General features: G+C 42.7%; 1 protein-coding gene across 2 annotated transcripts; it reads right to left on the bottom strand.

Annotated features, from left to right (window-relative positions):
- Positions 1–79: 79 nt before the first annotated feature.
- LOC136439043 (large neutral amino acids transporter small subunit 1-like) lies at positions 80–17033 on the bottom strand. Of its 2 annotated transcripts, none has more exons than XM_066434171.1 (11): positions 16902–17033; positions 8329–9032; positions 6080–6205; positions 5491–5596; positions 5316–5360; positions 5054–5177; positions 4753–4856; positions 4434–4530; positions 3939–4088; positions 3402–3579; positions 80–2702 (listed from the first exon to the last, which is right to left on the bottom strand). In XM_066434171.1, exons 2-11 carry the CDS (start codon positions 8894–8896, stop codon positions 2641–2643), a joined length of 1560 nt encoding a protein of 519 aa, XP_066290268.1. In that variant the 5' UTR covers positions 8897–9032; positions 16902–17033; the 3' UTR covers positions 80–2640. The 2 variants fall into 2 exon arrangements, with proteins under 2 accessions (XP_066290268.1, XP_066290269.1); XM_066434172.1 differs by having other exon boundaries at positions 80–1865.
- Positions 17034–17183: the final 150 nt, after the last annotated feature.

Genomic DNA, 17183 nt, shown 5'->3' with positions numbered 1-17183 from the left:
TACAGAAGGAAAAAACTGTCTCAGATCCAGAGAAGGTAAAAATATCGTTAACACTATAACAGCAACCAAACGAACAGCGGAATTTTCAAACGTGTTCTTTATTGACGTTTGCTCCCAGTCAATATATACATTGTTCTTCCTGAGGCTGTCATTTAAGATACGCGTTTATTTTTGCAGCAATATTGAATGATACATTGCAGAGACAAGAGCATTTCTTAAACGACGTAAGGTTAGCGAAATAGAGTAGATTAACTTTAAGATGTAGGCATTTACCATTCGACACTTAGAATGCCCGTAAGTTGGAAGGGTACAATCGTCTTCTGCTGTACAAAATTTCTGCTCATTTCCTTTATTAGTATAAAGCCGCGGCAAAAACGCGACAAAAATACAAGTAGTAAGTAAGTGAAATGCCAGCCGTTGTTAACTCATATAACAAGCATTGTAGAGTCTCGTACATTTACGCGAGATTCGGTTGAGATGTCACGTGTTTCGTCGCGTGAATTCTCTGGATTCAAAGTACCCGTCATCTTTTTCAAGTCATCAAAATCGATCATGTCTGATTTATAGCCAGCTGTAGCGGGGTATATATTTTCTCCGATGACTAATTAAGAAATCTGGAACGGGCAAATTTATTACCATCATCTGCTTGGAGACAACAATATATTTACATTTCGTATGTGGGTAACAACCGTGCCATAAAGCCATTCGTGAAATTTCGTTAACAGTTTCAAGATGGCAATTCATAAGAAAGTTAACACTTTAAGCTATACCATTTAAGTAAGAGTAGAATCAGTATTCATAGATTCGGCACAAGTACTTTACATAATATTCCTATGTATTTGAATGGATTCACGCTTTTCCTATTCAAAAGAATACAATGTGTTGCCGGCATTTTCCCAGAAACCTGATCCTTGCTTTATAACTAACGCATCAAAAAGAAACCTAAAATAAAAATTCATACCAAAATTCTTCACAAAGATTTTCAAAAGGAATTATTTACATTTGGTAACATTTTAGGTCTGAAATAGAAGCCTTGGGTGATAAAATCATGTTACCCAATTCATCTTTGTTGGTCCATATAGTATTGGATGACGTGATGCACTACGCCCATCGACTATTATCAATATCTAAAGTATAAAAAAGTTAAGATGCAGAAAATAAATAGTCGATATTTTCATGTAGGCAAGCTACTTAAAACCTTTTACCATGTAGTTTCTTGTGACAGTTATTGAAAAAGGCAAATATAGGTTACTTTGAGTCGGTGTACTCGTTTGAGAGCAACACATACCTCTGGCCACAGTAGTTACGCATTGCCATACCTGATCTAGGTACATAAAAACCGAAATAGGATTTGAACAATTTCCTTCACTGTATAGAATGACCTCTTAATCTTCATATGTAGGAAATATGCTTTTGTAGAGCGTAGCGTGCAGATGCTAGCATGGATGACACCTTTTAAAATTCTTTTAACAAATCGCACATTTTCAAACAATTATTGATCTACATAGTGGATTTGGCATCAGAAGGATACACGTCTTGATGCACGTATTATCTAGGTCCACTAATGACACTATTTTGGTTATCATGCTTCAGTCTAGCGAGGTAGAATTCACCAGAATCTATCAATTATTATGTAGCGACTAGTTTTGCTGTGAATCATTTTCCGTTTGAGGTACTAGCAGTATTTTGTAGACATGGCAGTAATGCAATTTATAGTACAATACTCAATGAAGTCGCTAGGATGAGGAAAGGCGCTGTAGACAACTCTACCATGAAGATAAGCCGTCATGCCAGAGTGCTCGGACCAGCTCAGTTGGGCAGTGGTATTATATTAAGGGTGAGCTGGCAGTATTTTGTAACAGATTCTGAAAAAGAGAATGAGTGCTGGAGTAGTTACACGCGCACAGCGTAACAGAAATACTGTTTACCAGTACAAAGCACATGATTGCCATGAAGCGAGAAAACGGGACACAGAACAGTGCCTCCTCAGCCAACAGAGCACTACATATCATGAGAGGAGGAAAATGCGCAATCAAAAGCATCAAAGGTAGCCTGGTAACCATTCCATCAGATGTTTCTCGGTACCTCTACTACGGTGCTTGGAGTGTTGCGCGCCCGCCCAGTTCGTTAGCGCACGCAATTACTTCGCTACTGGACGGCAGTACTTATACAGGCTGACGGAAAATGTTACCTCCAAGCAGATCTATCGGTGACAAAGACCGTATCTAACTGGCGAAAGGAGTTTGTCACCGGTGGCGATTAAAACTTCTCTCTCTCGCCAGTTGTACACGGTCTTTTATTTTTCCACCGATAGATCTGCTTGGAGATTAGGAAAAAGACCAATGCGTAGAAGAACCTGGGCCGGTAAAACACCTCGAATTCGGCCCGTTGAGAATGGTTACCAGGCTATATTAAAGGGAGATGCGGTTAAAACGTGTGCATCTCCTTCAGCTTCAAAAGCAACGGCCACGACAAGCAGATACTGAGAAGAACAAACAGTTACAGGAGGCTATATAAACTAAGAACTTCTCATAAGGACACAGATTTAGGACATCACACATCACCACCACCATCACCCCAAAATCAACGGCCACATAGTAGCGTCTTGAGTTTCTTCTCCGTCGGTGTTCGCATTCTTCCTCAGCCGTAGGTGTGCTGCGGCACGACGCTTAGCGTCATCTGGCAGTAGTATGTGAAGGACTCTGGAAGAAAAACGTACGTAGATAGAAGGTGAGTGATGTTGCTTGCAATGCCATTGGTAAAGTGGAGAAAATACGGGCAAATGTTGAGCATACCACTCATGTTGTGAAACATCCATGCTCTCCAGTCACGGGAGGGCACTATCCATGCTCTGTGAATCTACATGAAACTTGTAGGGTTAGATACGGGTTATATACTATGGAAAAACAGTAATGGTTTTGGATGTTAGAACCGTTTTATGGTGACTTGATATCAGATGCGTACCCTAGATGTGGTATCAGTAAGACATACTGTGGTCAAAGCACAGGGCCTCGTGCATGTTGGCCTTGCGTGGTTGTGTAGAACATATATCATACAATGACAATATTTCAAGCATAAGTATACTCACATACATTACAACAGCACACTACCATCTCAACACGATACACTTCGCACAGTATCACATTACGAGAGCACAGCTACTTTCACAAGCAAAGAATCTATTTTTATTGAGCGTGCAAGCTGAAACAAACGAGATACTCTGGAAAGAACGATTGTCGTTAGTGTTGGAGGAACACAGGGTTAACGGTTAGGGTTTGAAATAGTTAGAAGACCTGTGGTGTTATCATGCTTTGTGATCACCTATGATAAACTACAGCAATACCGTGCCCTAAAGCATCGTGATGGCACACACACAGCTCTACACGTCTCACGAAACTTACCGAGGAAATTTGTGAGGAACTTCGGTTTGTTTTCCCAGTACACGCCGACGAAGTAGAAGGGGATGCCCGATAACATGATGATGGTGCCGAAGAGGCATTCGTACGGGATTTGTACGAAGGAGAAGACCACCAGGAAGATGCAGACGAGCAGGAAGATGATTGGGAGGGCGAGAGGAACCTGTGGAAACAACACCAATACGATTATGATTTTCTGTGCAACACTAAAACACCATGTGAAAACATTGAAAACAAACTGTACGTCGGTAACATGGAACCACCTAGCCATGAGTCATCCTGGCTCTCAACTACAACACCATTGGCCAAAATGAAATTCTCCAAGTATCCTATTACACCACTTGCGCCTTAAATGCTGCCAATTTGCAATATTCACATACCTACGGGCGCACAACAAACTAACAGATAAGCCGATTACAATACCTCCTTTTTCACGGAGGTAACAGTCATTATCACTGATCCCAAAACACCACACACAGTGAGAGCAATGCTTTATACAGAAGTAACAACGTGTCCGCCTACCTTGTATGGTCTCGGCATGTCGGGTCTGCGGAACCTCAGCATGATCATGCCGACAATGGCGATACCGAACCACAGGTACCAGATGTAGCTGACGTAGTTGATCAGGACGAAGATGTCGTCTGACACCAACATGATCACCGACAATGAGCACTGAAAGGAAAGGACAACATGGTTTAGATCTCATAGTCAATACCGGACCTGATCATACTTTCTTTTCTTTTTTATTTACCGCTTCACCAACGTTATCAAAAGTCCACGGAAAACGGTTTTCTTTTCTGTTATGTGATATAAGATAAGGAATGAATAACAAGATATCGTTTGAAACCTGTAAACGGTAGCATATAAAGACCACACTATCGTATAGTGGAACTCCTTGCCACCAAGGACAGTAGGGGTATTCTTATTAGATAGCTTCAAAGAACGATTGCAGTTGTCGCGCCGCGTGCCTGCGACGCTGGTGTGTTACCGGTTATATATATTTAAAAAAAAACTTACCGTGAAAATGAGAGCCGGTACTGGTGACAGACTCTTCGTGTGGATCATGGCCATGACGTCAGGGAGATGTCCTTCACGTGCACCCACAAAGAACAACCTGCAGAACGTCGACAGCACTTTTAGCACTGATAACACTAGAGGTGTAGGTATTGTCACAAAATGTTTCCAACAAGACAGGTCTTGCTACTGCAAACCTGTAAATATGTACGGTCTCTAGCAAGATAACAATGAGATATACAACAAGGTCGGTACCTGACGCATCAACAAATATGCGCCTCAACTTCCGATTGAAATCGACTAAATGGTTATGATCACTGACCTTCCAGAAGTGAAAAGAGAGCCATTGACCCCTCCGAAGCAAGACAGGGCCACGGCTACGGGAATGATCCAGGACATCACGCCGAGGAGTTGGTCGCCGAACGTCTTCATGGGAAATAACAGTCAAAAATTCAAAACAACGAACGCTCTTATATGCTCGCTCAACTATCACAGCCTATAACATTGAGAACGACGCCTTTCGACTTGTAAAAGAAAACATGGCTACCGAGATGAAAATATAACAGATCATCTGTTTGCTGCAGATTGACCATGAAATACAAATGAGTATGAGCGAAACTCACGACGGCTACGGCGGGGGCTGCGAGCATCTGGACGGGCGACAACACGGTGAAGTACGCGATATTGGTCAAAACGTAGACTGTCGTCACCAGCGATAGGCCAATGATGATGGCCCTTGGAAGATTTCTGAAGGAAAAAAGAGACGACGTTGTAAAATCGCTATTGATTGGGACAAAAGTTTCACACATGTTTATCCAAAGATACCAATCGCACAGCCTGGAAATAACAAATTTGTTCATAATGCAAAAAAAGAAAATAACTTACACAAATGGGTTCTGCAGCTCTTCTGTGACGAAATTGAGGTAGTTCCTATAAAAGACAAAACGATTTTAATGATAAATTAAACTTTTCCCAACAATTCAATCAAATGTAACATTTCGCAATACATGAAGCTTCCGTTTCTCCATGATAGACGTTTCTTTAAAATACGTCAACTCACCAGCCTCCATAGGCGAAGAGTCCGGAGTAGAAACCCACGGCTATAGAGCCGACGTCACTTGTGGTGCCTTCAAAAGCTTTGTCTGGCCTAAGGTACTCTGCCTCACCTGAGTACGAACAGTTTAGATTAAAATAGATTGGGACATGGTAAGGGAAACACACTCACTGCATAATCCAGACACAGAGACATACAAAATGCAACAATGCAAGGAAAAACGAATACCTGAGATACTGTAGCCTCCTTCGCAGACTTCCTATGACAGCGGCGTATATATTGGGGGGGAGGTTCTCTAAAGGGAGTTGTGTAGCCAAGGGAGTTGTGTAGCCGAGGGACGGCCGCTGTTCATATCCAGCTGGATATGAACAGCGGCTGTCCCTCGGCTACACAACTCCCTTGGCTACACAACTCCCTTTAGAGAACCTCCCCCCCCCCCAATATATACGCCGCTGTCATAGGAAGTCTGCGAAGGAGGCTAAGATACTGAGTATCTTCTTCATGGTGAACAGGTGTTTGAATGGTCCTATTTCTTTAACTATTCGTGTTTCAAGCAATGTGATTAGAAAGGGGGATAACAGAATATTGTACCAACCTTTGCCTATCTGTACAAAGCCGCAGATAATGATGAGAATGAGGGCTAACACTTTCGCCACAGTGAATATGTCCTGTACACGGGTGGCGGCACGGACACTGGCGCAGTTGATGAACGTCAAAGTCACTACAAGTAACAGACACAATTTGAAAAAAAGTTAATCATACAATTTTAGTTATTCTCCTGGAGACTGATCAGTGAACTTGGGTACGATGGGCACTAGGTAGTACAATAATCAAAAGATAGGAAGGATGCTGACGTGCGCCAATTCTGCAGTTCCCACCGACACCAAGGGGTGTCGCTAGAAGCTCGTTTGTTAGCACCAAGGCCAGGGCGTGGCCGGCCCATTCATAATTCAATGAACCATATGGAATGGTTTTTATAGATGAGTATAATGAAGTCTGAACGTCTCTGTTATATAGGCATCTCAACACACACGATGTCCCTTATTCTAAATTTTGCATCTGTCTTCGATAAACGGATGCATTGGTGATATCATCAAAGGACAGGTCAATTAGTCGACTAAATCCATCTCCTGAAAAATTCACATAAATAATAATCCCCGCGATAATAAAAATGATAATTCAAGGAGAGCTAAAAGGATTCCGCTGCAGTAATTCGATATCCTTCCCCTACGGACGTGTGATTGATAATCCGTATAATATATGCAAATGAGACACAGGCTAGCTGTAAGATATTTGAGGTATAGAAGTAAGGCCTTTAATAATAATACTCGGTAATGTACCCGAGTATTCACAAGCTATGCAAGCTAGTCGTTTAACCGTTAAAAAAAGGCTTTTCCCTAGCCTCCACCTGGACTTCCTACGGGGGTACGGATCGTAAAATTCGGCAACAAAGGGAAAATAAATGGCCAGGGGTGTCCACGGAAAGGTTAACATTTCCCCCTTGCGCCTGCAAACAAAAACCAAATATAGTGGGCGTAGTCAGTCTGGTAGAGAGACTAGCTAGCCTTTTCTCTGATAGTACAAATCCACGTGTTACTGTATCTAATCTAGCCATATGCTGGCAGGACGCCAGATGGACAACACTGACAGGATGGTATGGTGTCGACTGGTGGGAGTGGTTACGGTCAGATAAGTACTAATACTGTAAAGGGCGAAATGTTCGCGGTGGTTTTATGTTCGCGGTTTTCGCGGCGACGTCTTCATCGCGAACATCATCTGCCCACATATCTCCCCTCGTTTCAACCGCGAACTTAAAAACCACAGCGAACACATATTCCATTTTCTCCCTACCGCAAAGTTACATTCCCGCGAACATTTCCCATTTTACAGTATCACCGACCGGTCGGTGCCGGATTTGGGGATTCCCTCCAGCGGTGCAGAATACAAACATAACACGGAGGGCTATGGTTTACCAAACAGTGGGCGGGGTCGAGAAAAACAGGTCCAGCGGCTTATTTCTTCTCATGTTTTTGTGAATGTATGTTTTGTTAATTGTAATGTTGATGGAAAGGGATTCGGAAGCAAGCAAACAGTGAGAGTGTCTGTATGTATGTCCGTATTTGTCTAAAATCCATGTACGACTTCAAAGCGAATTATATTTTTGTCTTGCATAGACTATTTCTTCGGCTACAAGTGATTACAGTATTATAGTATCTCTGTATAGTATATCTATTATATACGTCAGCAAGAAGGTTTCTACAATGAAGAAAGGCCCCAATGTTATACAGTGGTCTCACGCAGTGCGTAACAGTGCCGTTTTGCCACAAAGACGCCCAATTAAAAGGTCTACCCACTCTCGTGACTATCACGAGGTGTATAGTTACAGGTAAATGACCATACACTATAGGGCGTAAGGGACATGCATTAATATGGGCTGAGTGGACTGGAGAGCATTTTTTGATCACAGTAATGCTAATCCATCGAAATAAATTGTGTTCTTTTTTTTTTTTAGGGAAAGAATTACAAGACTAAGCAGGGAGATCAGACATAATGAACTCCAAAATCGCAACAACATCACATGCCGACATACAACACTGAGTCACTATACACAGAACGGTCATGGCCTTGTCACATGGTTTCAAAAATGCAAGGACGTCTCTTCCCCTCTCCCCTTCCACCATAAATCGTGCTACGTTACCAAAAGCGTAGGCCAGTTGTTAACTCGTATCGCAAAATCACAGCATGTGATTTCTATTAAAACAGAGTAGGGCCGAGAATATGGGTTACATTATGATATACCAGGTATGTCAAGAGAACGACGATGAGAAAAGTCCGCACACTTACCGAGACACAGAACAGCCAGGAGTCGAATGGCAGAGTCGGGCCCGTCGCAGGTCGGGAAGAACGGTTTGACGATGTAGTTGGCGAAGGTGAGCGCCACGATGGACTGTGTGGTGGGCCTGATGATGAGCAGGTTGATCCACAGGCAGAGGAAGGCCAACAGTTTACCCATGTGTCGGCAGAACTTCTGCGCCCCGGCCCCCGAGCACCGCCCGGCGCACCCCTCGAAGGCGTCCCCGAACGCCTCCAAGACGTAGATGTAGTCCCCTCCTGACTTGGGGATACATGTGCCGAGCTCGGCGAAGCACAGCGCGCCGATGATGGTGACCACGCCGCAGATGGCCCACACGATCACCGACAGTCCCACCGACCCACAGTTCGCGATCACGCCGACCGGCGACACGAAGATACCCGAGCCGATGATCGTGCCGACGATGATGGCGACACCGTTCCATAGGGTCACCCTCTTCTTCATCTTCACCGACTCTTCTCCGTCTCCGTCCCCGACGTCCATGTTCTCCATCGACGGAGTCTTCTCCGTAGCTCCGTTGCCTTGGATGTCCGGTGCCATGTTGGTCAGACGACTGTCCTAAATCCTGGCCGGTACGTTCTTCAACTGTGGGTCCTGACCGAGTGACGTCCAACCACAAGCGTCGGACAACTTACGGCGGCGGTGGGGTGCTTGTGGGAGGAGCCTACGGTACCACCTGTACGGATAAAGACAGACAAGTGGTCAGACTGGTCTATTAACGAGTGGAAGACACACATAATGTACAGGATAATGTCTGTTACTCCCTGAGGCAAAATAAACATCGATTATATTTGCATACATCCCTTTTATATGCAATTAACCTCGATAACACTTCTTAGCTTTAAGCAAAATTGTATCCACACAATCAGAAGGAATCAACGACCTAAAGTTTACAGTCCAAGAAATCTGTGACAAGTGACTGTTTCTTGCTCTGTGTGAGACTTATGAATATGTAAGAGCGTCATATCGCGGGGATCGCACGTGACCCACATACCCAGTTACAGAACGTAAACATCGCAACTCGTGACAGAGAGCAGACAAAGATAAAATAGCAGCGCAAACAGCGATCTGTTTGCATAGAGGCGGGACTCCTTCACACTGATCTGACCTCTGGGCTTCATCTGAAGATCTCGTGATGGTTCGAGTTGTCTGTGCGACATTTGTGGGTGCAGACGTCAAAACCACGGTACTAGAATCTATACGTTTCAAATAAACGATAAGGCCACGAAAGGAAAGGAATGCTTCATTCACATTATCAATCTACATAAAACTCAGTACCCCTAACCCTAATGTATTGTCTACAAAACCATATCATCGAGGTAGTTATCTTCGAATACTAACTAAATTAAGACTATCAGGTCGCTGTAAAAATAGTAATTTTGTTTCAAGGTTGTCATATTGTCAATAACAGCAAAATTAAAATCAAAGTGTAACAGATTGTAGACAGTTAAGTCACAATAACGTTACTACAAAGAGAACATGGCACAAAAAGAGCAGCGAACACAAAAGGCGGTTCGTTTCCACTACATGATGTCACAAAAAGGCCCACCACAAAACAACTTGATAGGGAGTGCCTTGGCACGCTACCGCTGTACATATATATTAGAGGCGAGGTTACACCATAAACATGAACACTATATGGAGACTGTCCATAGAAGTACTTCGCAGCCTTCGAGTCCTGTGTATGGGGGAGTCTGAGGCGTTAACTCAACACAATTATCGAGAAGATTAAGAGTAGGGGTGACTCGGGGAGCCTGTCCGAATTCTTGGGACCACAACAGACTCTTCTCACCCGCTCAGTGAACCACACTTCATCAATCTAAATCAGGCGGATGTATAACTTCCCATCCAGCTCGCTCTTCCTGTCAAAAGTACACTTATGTTGAACACCATAGATCTAACCGGAGGATTGCTGCAAATAGTACTCATTACGACAGAGTTATTACACACCATTCCTTTCACACACAACCGTCCATGTTTTAGATATGATCCATTAAAATGTCATGTTTCCCCGAGCAAATGGCAGAGCCACAACCAGATGTTGTAAATCATACTTTTGCGTTTTTCTTGTTTTGTTTACGCATTCTGTCTATCCATTAGAGTAAAGTTTGATCATAGCAGGATGGAAGGGATGTGCGAAGATACCGTTAACTAAATGAGCACATGTCATTAGAGTCATTGCTATCAAGAATATGATGAATGCATCAATTGTATTTCAGGATTTTCCACATCTCAGACATGCCTCCATTGACTTTTCTTCAGTTATATACTGTATACATCATCCTCGTAGGTACATTTTTGGAATAGCCCTCATCCAAGCCAAAAATGGAGGTCACTTGAAAGGGTGCATCTTTTCGCCCTACAGCAGAGTAGCGTGGTGACTGAAAATTGAATTTAGTGACGTTTCAGCAGATAAAACGTACTTTATAATTTAATGTCACTGAAATTCTATAGTATATATAGTCAAGCTTTGGATAGCCTACGTTGAAGGCTTCCCATGGCGTTTTTTCAACTTATAGGGGCCAGATTCTTTGGCTGGGGGGCCGTATCTGCTTGGGATCCTGTAAGTTGTAACCGCCAGTTACAGGGTCCCAAGCAGATACGGGACCCCAGCAGGTACGGTCCCCAAGCAGATACGGCCCCCAGCCAAAGAATCTGGCCCCGATTATGCCGATAAGTTGAAAAATCGCCGTGGGAAGCCTGCAACAGAGGCTAAACTTTGGAGCTCTTTTTGAGTCCCTCAACGATTGCATCATGAGAGATTGCATCATGAGTAGCGTGCCGTGAAAAACTCGGGCACTAGGCGTGAAGAAGTGGCAACGAAGAGAGCTAACAGAAACAGACGTGTTAAAATGTGTAAGTCTGGGGTACTCAGACGGATCCATCCCACGCTACGTGTGTAAACATCCATGTGCATGCCATGTCATATCAACCAAGGTTACGTAGTAAGGGCTTCTTGACAGTAGTCCAAATTTAGTTCCTAGTTAGCGCTACTCTCCGGAGCTCCAAGCTGAGGTTCGGAGTTTGTTTCTGTCGGACTGTCTATTTTGTTTGCCCCGTTTTCTCTATGTCCGCCGGCCAAACATAGGCCGATCATTTGCCGGCGGACATAAAGAAAACGGGACAAAAACGCGTAAAAACACGTCAAAAACCAACCGGAGCCGAACCTCTGCTTGGAGAGTAGCTCCTACCCAAGATTTGGCGGGCGAAATCTCTAATCTGAAGTGAAGGTCAAGGTTACCGTTCACCCTGCTACCTCACGTTCTACCTTAGTGACAAAGCTAACACGCTTGGCGGTGGCCTCAAGGTTGCATATTGAAACAGTTCTCTGTAAAAATGGCAAGTTTCCAACGGCAGACAAGAACAAGAAAATACTTCACTAGTACAGTACCAGTATACATGTTGTTCACCTGCTTCGAATCACATTTTAGTCCAGCATTGTGTAAACATCAGATGGTGGATATTGAAGCTACACGAGTTACCGCACGTAACGGATGACCTATAGGGTCAACTTGGTCTGCTTTTTTGGGCCAAATAGTTGTCTTGAGAACAAAATATAATGGAACTAGTTAAGGATAATCTACTCCTATCTATCGTCTAAATTACCCAAAATCACCAACATTTCACGGGCGGAAAGCGTCGTATGAAAGTTACCAGATAAAGTTTCAGACCTGTCCAAAGCACTAATGAACAAGAGTTCCGCGACCTCATATCTCCATGAACTATTCTATTTATGCAAATGACTTACACATTTACATAATATATGCTTAATCCTAAACACATTTATCTTACTTACACATGTTGCAATATTGATAGTCCTATAATTTTTCAATTTGATGAGTTTCGGTGTTTTTGCATTAATTATGCAAATCAGGAATTTATTTGCATAATTGGTATCTGTTGATGCTCCACTTTCCATAAACTACATATGTTACATGTATGTGTCTTATAATGGAAAACACTGCAAATATAGATTTTCCTCATTAGGTATGCAAATTAAGTCCCAATTAGCATAATTTGCACTTCATTATGTACATCTCTGTCTAAGCTACCTGCATACTAAATATGATGGAAATCCGTCTTTCCTTTGTTCAGTTATTCCCCTTAGAACATTTTCACAATAACGCCACTGCAGTTCCATAGTAAGCTACTAGGGGGCCCAAACCTACACCACGTCTTCATTACATCACAAGCTATTTGCCACCCAAAAATCAAGACCATAGCACGTCCAGGTCAAAAAATACTAAAATTGAAGTTCTGCTGCAGTACCAAGGTCACATACCAGGGGGCCCAGAATCGACCTTAAACTTCGGCTTCACAACACCTACCCACATACCAAATATCATCGTGATCCATCAAGAGGTTCCTGAGTTATGCTGACTACACTAGTGCGGAAACACAAACAGACAGACAAACAAACAGACAAACAAACACACACACAGACACACCCAAAACTATATCTCCATTTTTCATGGAGATAACAAGCCCTGACAACTCGACGCTGTTGCTAGTGGTGCTACAAATGTAGGAGGAACCGCCTCCCAAATGCACATAAACTACAATAGGAAAGCCTTCGCAACTATTAGGTCAGCACACAAACTAATGGCATAGTGCTACGCATAGAACTTACTTAGGGCTGAGGTCATAGTTTCACTATTAAACTACCAAACTCAAGATCCAATACATTCTGTCGCCACTGAGTGTCCGGTGGACTAAAATCTGCATTAGTCGAATAAGTGATACCTTCAGTCTAACCTGACAAATTTGATAATGATATAGCAGAGTCAGCAGACTCTAACAATGGGTTTGGCCGGTGCTTGTTACGAATTCTAGTACCCTTTTATGAATGTCAGCGTAGATGTCAACATCCTTTAAAAAATACAGGATTTCCGAACAAATAGCTGTATACTAATGGTTTGTACATCCATGTACATGTAGTAAAAACTGTAAAAAGGCTCTCTCCCGTCGAAAGGTACAATCTATACCACGTAAACACGGCTTATTCAGCTTTTCTTCGTGGTTCTACCTGTCCGTAAACAACGCTTTCACCGTTGTCAATTCTAGAGACACACAATAAATACAACTTTCCGGCAACTTACCTCAACCAACTCCCGGACGTAGCCTTCCCATACCGTAATCTTCTTGCTCAAACAATCGTTCTTCACAAAATGGCCACTACAATGTTTTTTCTGATTGCTTGGACGATAAGGATCAAGCCGCAACAATGCAAAGTAGTAACATCGAGTGGCACTTGTAATGCTTGCACAACGTACCACCTGCCTCTTGTTGTAACCTTCTTATGAACTACAGACCTGTTCGGCTGATAGACCATATGTGTGGGTCAAAAGTTGGGTACACAGACTATCAGAATAACGGAAACAGTATCGCCGTGAAGGTTTGATAACGATATAGAGTAAGAGAATTTACCTCACCTGGATTGTTTGTTTTGCGGCCTTGAAGTCACGTTTATTACGATAACGGTTATGAGATTTTGTCAACAAGTTGATGGCACAAAAATCTACGTCTCGTATGTCTCTAGAAATAATCTCGTGCAAATTCTACTGTTATCTTAGTTGAAAACTGCAAATTAATCTACTTTCATGGTGGCTTTATTTCGCGGTAAGAGGAAAAGGAAGGTTTTCGCGGTGTTCTAAACTCTTTTTCTAAACGATTTTGTAATAGCCTGAGTACTAGCCTCCGTAGTGACCGCTGGCTCAAAAAAAATCGCTTGCTAATTTTTTGAGCCAGCGGTCACTACGGAGGCTGGTACTCATGCTAATTTTGTAGTGCAGTAGCCATGTACAAGGGAGACATATATTTATATAAGCAGTGTCATGAATTCGCGCTGGAGATATCACCGCGAAAATAAAACCATCGCGAAAGTTTCAAGGATTATAGTATACGCTGAGTAGCTTACAGTAACCTTGGCCCGTTTGAAGTCAGACATAATACAGCTAGACCAGGTGTTATATGACCTACTAGTACTAGGGAGGCGTGGCTCACGCCACCAGTAGTCCAGCATGGACAGGGGGTCTCTCTCTTTAAAACAACACAGCTGCGCTTTTCTTTCTCTACACGGTTCGAAGGTCGGCAGTCTGATACAGTGTACAAACACTGACCACTCAAAGGGTCACTGACCTGTAGTACTACACCGTAGGACACGCGTACATATTCGATGGACTCTATTAGAGCCAGCTTATCAAAATGGCATTACGTTTTATGCTGTACATTTTGATAATTTTCCAATAAAACTTTCTTGAGGACCTGTAAAAATTAGCGACAAGTCATCGCACACTTGAAGTGTAATAAACTCTCTGCTGAAGAAAGACAACTCTCCACAATAACGGCTTTCAAATACGGGCTGTAGAAGGATCTTTCTATTGTTAGTTGACCTTAATTGCTATTTTTACCTATGTAATGTGTGGATGTTCTTGTTTATGAGTAGGACACCTGAAAAACTGGCCGCAGGCCTGAGTTGTGATTTCTTCATCCTGACAAAATAAATATATGAAATGACACGCATATTTCCCACCAGACTACACTGGCTACAGGGAGAAAAATTTGCCACTGTAGGGTTTGGCTGGCCGCGGGGGGATGTAAACCTTCTGGCCAATTCTTCTTTCTTTTGCCGAATTCTACGATCCGTACGCTCGTAGGAAGGCCTGGTGGAGGCTAGTACACGCCGAGTACACACTCTCAGGTACACACGGAGTGTATACATTCAATGCCACGTTGCACGTTTCGCCTCTTCAAACAGCGCCCTACAGTGCCATACTATACCGCAAATATATCTTCTATAAAAATAGAAGATCGTGCGGTTATCTTCCCTTCCAACATCTGCTTGAAGATAACTTACCTCTCCTTCCTTCCTTCCTGTCATCATTTTTGTTTGCGAAGATACTCACATTTCGTTTCTTTTATCTGTCGAACCAGGTCGAACATTCGTTCATTCAGTTTGAGTTAATATGAAATCAAAACTATAGGTATTCATATAATATAATCCATGGCATAAACAGACACATACATCATAATGTATATTACAATATTAATACCTTACAAAATGGAAACGGTACAAAAAGTTGATATAATTAATCTCGTTCAATCTTTGTTATCGGCAGACCCACTAACTACTGTCGCCAAGTCTGTCCCTTGGGAAATTCCACAGAATTTCCCTTTATGATTATTTCGTGTATTACTGACTGGAACGAAAAATATACATAATTGTACAGCTTTCCGTGGAGCAGAAAAATATTCCCCATCAAAAATTGGGAAAAGTACGATTCAGTCAGGGAAAATAAATAAATTATCAATAAATAAATTATTCATCATGCATTGAAATTGGCACCAATACTTCACCTATCATAAAATGATACACATATATTATTTGAACACTTTCCAGTATACCAGTACTAATGCAATTGTTTAGGCTTCGTATAGCCATACTGCAAAATAACATACATTGTTGACGTCACTGTCACTGCTGAAATATCAACAGTCTAGATAATCTGAGTTACGTCTCAGACCCAATAGTGTGAAAGGTATTCTAACTATATTGGTCAGGGGCATAATGCTCTTATACGGCCGCGATACAAAAGTGGCGCGTACACAGTATCAAGTTTCTGCTTGACCAATTGTAACAACCCGTGCGTACTACAGCATGGGTAAATCTGGATGGAACCGGTTTGTGTTGTATTAGCACAGTCGGGAACCCACGCGCCACTAGCAAAGGCTTTGGCAGAAGCCCAGGGCAAACAGTACTCATGCAACACACGAGGTACTCCTCATGGTATGGTATGGTAGGGATTTATCAGATCACTTCATTCACGAATCAATTTTAACATCCCTAAAATTATTATAAAATCTTTCCCTGGAATTACTGGTAACGTTACATGTATTTCACCCCTTCATAATCTGTTCAAGCTACCCCTAATATTCTCGAGTAATACTTAAAGTTTGATCAGTCTGTACGCTGTTAAGTTATAGCAAGGACATTATATAGGTTATAGACGTGTACATCATGACCACAGTGGGGTTATATGCGGGTCACACAACAGTCTATTAATTTGCGTCATTACGTATCCACCCGGCAGGGATTCCCGCCATTGTTTTGTTTACCCTCTGACTGGGGACGATGTCCTTCATTCCAGTATGCCAGCCATTTTTTACGCAAAAGCGTGGCACGCCTCTCTCGTATGGTATAACCGTTGTGAGTGAGTGACTATAACATTTACGCACAGAGCATATGGTATGTAACGTTATCAAAGATATTCAGGTAGCTTGAAATCCTACACCGTTTAGGCTGGAATGAATTTGTGGCTGTTTTCCATATGGCCTTAGGGACGAGCCCAGCCAACACCCCCAATCCGCTGGCCGATAGCCTGGGCCCCGCCGCTGTAAACCAAACAAGGCATGTGTATCCGATCCGGCTCAAACAAAGTATGTGACCATACCATGCTAGCTAGTTGGTCAGTCACAGAGCGGTTTACAGAGGCTCATACTATGAATATATCCTTGAGTACAAGTGTATGCAGATGTATTCCCTTACCTTCAGTGGCTGTAGAAGAGTGTAGAGTGTGCTATCCGAGCTGGGGCATCGTCTCTTGTGTCTGCTTCTCGCGCCCAGAAGTGCCGGCTTCACGCTGGGATGGGTTTGCATGCGAGAGGTCATTGGGACGTTACACTTTCAAAATATGGGGGTGTATATCTTTATTATTCTATCAAGTTGTTGTTATACATGTGATCATTATCCAGCAGTGTGTCTATAGCGTCAGTAAATTATAAAAAAAAACAATCAGATGGTAGATACTTGTTTCTATATTTTTCATGT

Source organism: Branchiostoma lanceolatum, chromosome 7 (genome assembly GCF_035083965.1).
Source record: "Branchiostoma lanceolatum isolate klBraLanc5 chromosome 7, klBraLanc5.hap2, whole genome shotgun sequence".
In the NCBI taxonomy this organism is placed as follows: domain Eukaryota; kingdom Metazoa; phylum Chordata; class Leptocardii; order Amphioxiformes; family Branchiostomatidae; genus Branchiostoma; species Branchiostoma lanceolatum.
This window is presented reverse-complemented; position numbering and strand designations above follow the sequence as displayed.

Coding starts and splice junctions, on each gene's coding strand:
- LOC136439043 (XM_066434171.1), bottom strand. CDS start 8,896: ATGGCACCGGACATCCAAGGCAACGGAGCTACGGAGAAGACTCCGTCG. Junction 5,597..6,079: donor CTTTGTACAGATAGGCAAAG/GTTGGTACAATA, acceptor GTTCGTACTCAG/GTGAGGCAGAGTACCTTAGG. Junction 3,580..3,938: donor ACATGCCGAGACCATACAAG/GTAGGCGGACAC, acceptor TTGTTTCCACAG/GTTCCTCTCGCCCTCCCAAT.